This window comes from Hippocampus comes, unplaced genomic scaffold (genome assembly GCF_001891065.2).
Source record: "Hippocampus comes isolate QL1 unplaced genomic scaffold, H_comes_QL1_v1.1 scaffold443, whole genome shotgun sequence".
NCBI classification, from domain to species: domain Eukaryota; kingdom Metazoa; phylum Chordata; class Actinopteri; order Syngnathiformes; family Syngnathidae; genus Hippocampus; species Hippocampus comes.
Window position 1 is genome coordinate 584,468 of NW_017805111.1, and position 4,866 is coordinate 589,333.

The 4,866-nt window shown below is 42.0% G+C and overlaps 1 protein-coding gene across 2 annotated transcripts in view; it reads left to right on the top strand.

The window, feature by feature from the left end:
- The window catches only part of tmem63c (transmembrane protein 63C), a 22,481-nt gene extending 17,615 nt beyond the window's left edge, over positions 1–4,866 (top strand). For both annotated transcript variants that reach the window (XM_019865506.1, XM_019865507.1), the window contains 8 exons: positions 150–236; positions 331–396; positions 574–736; positions 815–920; positions 1,664–1,831; positions 1,928–2,040; positions 2,137–2,211; positions 3,566–4,866. In XM_019865506.1, the coding sequence (XP_019721065.1) occupies positions 150–236; positions 331–396; positions 574–736; positions 815–920; positions 1,664–1,831; positions 1,928–2,040; positions 2,137–2,211; positions 3,566–3,799 (1,012 nt within the window). In that variant the 3' untranslated portion in view covers positions 3,800–4,866. The remainder of the gene's footprint in view (positions 1–149; positions 237–330; positions 397–573; positions 737–814; positions 921–1,663; positions 1,832–1,927; positions 2,041–2,136; positions 2,212–3,565) is intronic.

Below are 4,866 nucleotides of genomic sequence, written 5' to 3' on the forward strand. Positions count from 1 at the left end.
TTTACTGTATTGATGCATGCAGTGCAATATTACTCTCAAAGGAACGTTATCCACAGTTTTCTAATGCAATTGCTAAGGTGGCTATTGAAGTGTACGTACTATGTCTGTATTGCACAGTGATGCCCTTGTCATTTCTTTGGTATCCTCAGATCCAACGAGAACCAGGTCACAATGCACAAGTGCTTTTTACTACTAGTTTTTATGGTCCTCATCCTGCCCTCGCTTGGTCTGTCCAGGTGCGCCCACAGAAACACATATGAACATTTGATGCAAAAAACATGACACTGTAGATGTAACCGCTGTTTACTTTGTATTATGTTTACTCTGTAGTCTGGACCTGTTCTTCACTTGGCTTTTTGATGTCAACTTTCTTGATGAAAAGGAAGTCAAATTCCAGTAAGATGCAAAACATGTTCTTTCTTTCTCTCTCTCTCTCTCTCTCTCTCTCTCTCTCTCTCTCTCTCTCTCTCTACCTGTGTGTGTGTGTGTGTGTGTGTGTGTGTGTGTGTGTGTGTGTGTTCAAATATGTCTTTCTTAAGAATCAGTGACAATTTCATCTTTCTGTATGCACAGGTGTGTCTTTCTCCCTGACAACGGTGCATTCTTTGTAAACTACGTGATCACTTCCGCGCTGATCGGCACAGCAATGGAACTGCTCCGTATCCCAGCGCTGACAGTGTATGGCCTCCGCCTCTGCTTCGCAAAGTCTCAGGCTGAGCGTATTCATGTCAAGCGGGTGAGCTGGTTGCCTCTTCTCGAAGCTTTACCGAGTTTTTCAGATCGTGGTCAAGTTCTATTGTGCATATGTATGCAGACTCAAACCTATGAGTTTCAATTTGGCCTGGAGTACGCCTGGACCATGTGTATCTTTGCTGTCAGTGTGACCTACAGCATCACTTGTCCGATTATTACACCCTTTGGTGAGTGACACACACTAAGCATCACATAGTCTCGCACCTTCTCTTTACTCTGTGTGTGTGAATCCCTAACCTCACTCTCGTCTTCGGCCTGCCATTCCAGAGCTAGTGCATAACCCCTCAAGAGTAATTAGGGTGATGATATTTACCCTAAAACCTGTGCATACTACATGATGAATGTTCCATTCAACAGGGAGATATGATGTGATGCTTTCAGAGAGTTCGGTCAACAGAATGAATTGAAAATTCGTCATTACTTGCCACCCAAGTATACTGTTTTGGTACATACAAGCAACAATTGTTCTTGACAGTGCTACTTATACGTTTTTTGTCTAGTAGAAGATATAGTTGTTTTGAAAACATATAATGCAACACTTATTAATAATTCAATACAAGAAAAGACAATACACCAGGTGCTTGTAATAATTACAACTATTGGCGCTACGGTCTTGGAGTGAACACCCTAAAATTTTAAGATTGAATATTGTTTTGTCAATGCAATCACACTGCTGCCCTAAATGTGTTTCTATTATTGAAAAACAAATCACTTTATTGTGTCTCCATTAAAGTTATTGAACTTTGCTGTGCGTACGGAGTCAGAGGCTGTCATGTGTGAATTTGGCAGTGATTTAAAAAAATCTTATTTTGCGCGTTCAGACGCTTATATCTTTGTCAATGTGTGTGCTGGATGTGATTGGAGTAGAAGGTCTAATGTTGATCAAATCTGCGTTTCTGTCCCTCTTCAGGTCTGCTCTATGTGATCTTGAAGCACATGGTTGACCGCTACAACATCTACTATGCATATGTTCCCACCAAGCTCAACCAGCACATCCATACAGCCGCCATCCATCAGGTCATCTTGGCGCCCATCCTCTGTATCTTCTGGCTGCTCTTCTTCTCCATACTCAGATTAGGTACCGCTTCATTTTAATCCCGTTCCCTCATTAATACCTGCGATTGGGCCGTGAGTCCTTGTTGACGTGATGAATTATTGCCTGCTGCCTTTACAGGTGCAGTGCATCCCATAACTTTGTTTACTTTGGTGTCACTGCTTTCCTCCATTGCCGTTTCCTTTTTCCGCTTGTGCCTTAAAAAGCAACCAAACAAGTCAACCAGCTACCAGGTCAGCCTGATCAGACTTCAACTTCACACCTTTGATAAATGGATCATTATTTTTAATGCGTCTCAGTTTGCCATGATACATTTGTGTTGATTTCAGATGTCCAATCAACCAGCAGAGCGAACACTCCCTGATGCAGAAAGGACTACAGTTACTTCAACCACCGCTTCCAATGTAACGTACAATTTTTGCTACTATCGCCTAGTCTAATTTACAGTTTGCCGTGTTTTTAAATTGTATTAACAACATGTGATTCATTTTTACCTGTAAATTGTTCATTTTGATGGTTGACTGAAAATAGTCCACAAGATTTGTGTGTTGAATTGGAACACTTAATATTTGTGTTTTGACAGCTTCACAAGCTAAAACAGACAAATACTGTATACTCAGTATGTCCCCAAAAACTTGACACCCTACTATTACATTGGAATGCATTTCATCACATGACATAATGTGAAGTGATTTCATGCAGAGTATAAAATGTTCTCAGCCCCAGTCAACCACAACACATCACAGTTCTGATGTGACATCATGTACTGTGTCAAAAATGTACCAAAAAACTAAACTTATTCTGACGATAAACCAGTCCTAATTTCTTAATAGCAACATGCTATCTAAAATACAAACAAAATAGTTTTACTTTTACTGCCTTTGTAAGGTGATGTAATCTGTCTATTCTCTACCCACACGTGGATTTAAAGCAATAGAATATTTCATGATGTTGGTTAATACCAGCATGCAAATTTTAAACCTTGGAAGTCAATGAATTGAGCCTTGCGGCACTCCACAGGTTCGAAAGCTTTCTGTTGAAACTGTGTCAATGATAGATTAAAGTATGACAGTGTTCCTGCTTTTTGTTGACCTGTTAGAGCTATTTTATTTTTGAGGTCTTTTATTTTAACTTATACTGTTGATCCTCCAAAGTCCAAAGGCCCCAAAAGTAGATTTGGAGTTCAAGCAAATATGCCTCGAAAGTCAAACAAAACTTGCCGTTCAAACCTTTGCCGCAAACATTTTTTTGAAAGAGTTTGTAAGAAATCACTGAGCGTACCACACTTGATTTCACCAATACTTGCCACTATGTGACAAAATTGTTCTGCAAATATCCTATTCCCTCTTCCTTATTGTCAGTCAGACATCTCACTAAGGTTACGTAAGTAGTTTTACCTAATTTGTATTCGTTTCATATTGCACGGTGATTAACTTCTCCACATATGGGTGTTCAGAAAGTCACTGTGCAGTATGCACTTATATTTTGCCAAATTATAGTTAGGAATGTTCAAACATCGAAACATTGCCTGTACAGTTCTGAAGGGTTTATGATGGCCACAGGAAGCATATGTATTATAGTTAAGTGGATGTACTGTATATAAAAGAGTTCTGAATTGGGAACAACATGGGAGCCAACTAACCGTCACGGAAGGGATTCGGTTGCACTCAGGAAGTCACACCATACTGAAAATTCTTTGAACCGCATGACCCGATCGACTGAGTAACACAATTACTGTATACATTGTTATCCCTTCAGCTGTTTGTGGCATCCGTACTGTTGGAGCCAGAGCTCGCGTTGACCCCCATGCCCTCCCCGGCCCACCACAACTATGGCGCCATGGCCTGCTCCCAGAGTTCAGCCCATGGCCCAACAGAAGAAGAGGAGGAGGGAGAGGAAGAGCACACCCAGACCCATGAGACTCAGCTCCAAGACCCCCCCGACACTTCCTGCTCCAGCCCACTCATGGACAGCCCAGTGGGCTACCAGTAATGCCACCCTCCCCCTAACGCTGGTTTCCACGTGTACGTCACCTGAGATCATGCTGCAATGCCACGTTTTCTCTCTCTCCACTTGACCTCGGATTCCAACTTTGCTGCCTCGTACAAGTGGAGATGATTCAAATGATGGGAGCTGAAGAGGATGTGATGAAAATACTGGATCCGTGTCGTCATGTCCAGAATATGTCTCACACACCCGAACCACCCGCCGGTCACTTTAGATTCCATCCTCCTTCATGACTCTCCACCTTCAAGTGACTCAAAGCAATGGAAGGCAAACTGTCTTTTGGTATCTGTGACAAACGCGATACACGTCGTGCCCCTCGGACACGAGTAGAGGTGAAAGATGCCACCAGAGTGGGTGGTGTGAGCAGACTTGCCCTGCCAGACTGACAGAGCGGTCCCGGCTCGAGTGATATCTGGTTGATGGCGGCCAGAGCGTGGCGAGGCTGAAGAGGGTGCATCGAGTTGCGAAGCCATCTGCAGTGAGAGAGCTGACAGACGGAGTGTGCAATGTAACGCAAAGATGTACTGTAAGATATGTACACCCCTTATCCTTCCCCGAGCAGAGACAGCGCTACTCTCTGAAGCTTGTCATACTTGAGCTTTTTTTTTTTTTTTTTGCTCCTCTGTGTTGTTGGTATTGGGCTTTGGCTTTTTGATTTGTTGAATTAAGTTGATGATTATCCTGTTTTGACCGTGTAGTTCAATGTTTCCCAACCTTTATTAAGCCAAGGCACATGTTTTACATTGGAAAAAAATTCTCACCACACCACTGTCACAAAAGTTCTTGATGTACTTTCTGCCATCTAGTGGAAGAGCATTTAATTGTCCTTCCTGTCGCTATATATCACTGGCAAAGATTGTTTTTTGTTTTGTTTTTTGAATTAAATAAATTGACCGATTAAGTGAAAATGGACAATTTCTTGTTTTCTGATGTATGTGCCATGGCTCACTGTTTGGGGATAACTATTGTCTTAATGGAGTTTTTTTTTTTTTTTTTTTTTGTCTGTGTACATATTCTGGTCTCTGTGCTGAAGCAAATGCCACCTTGTGTCA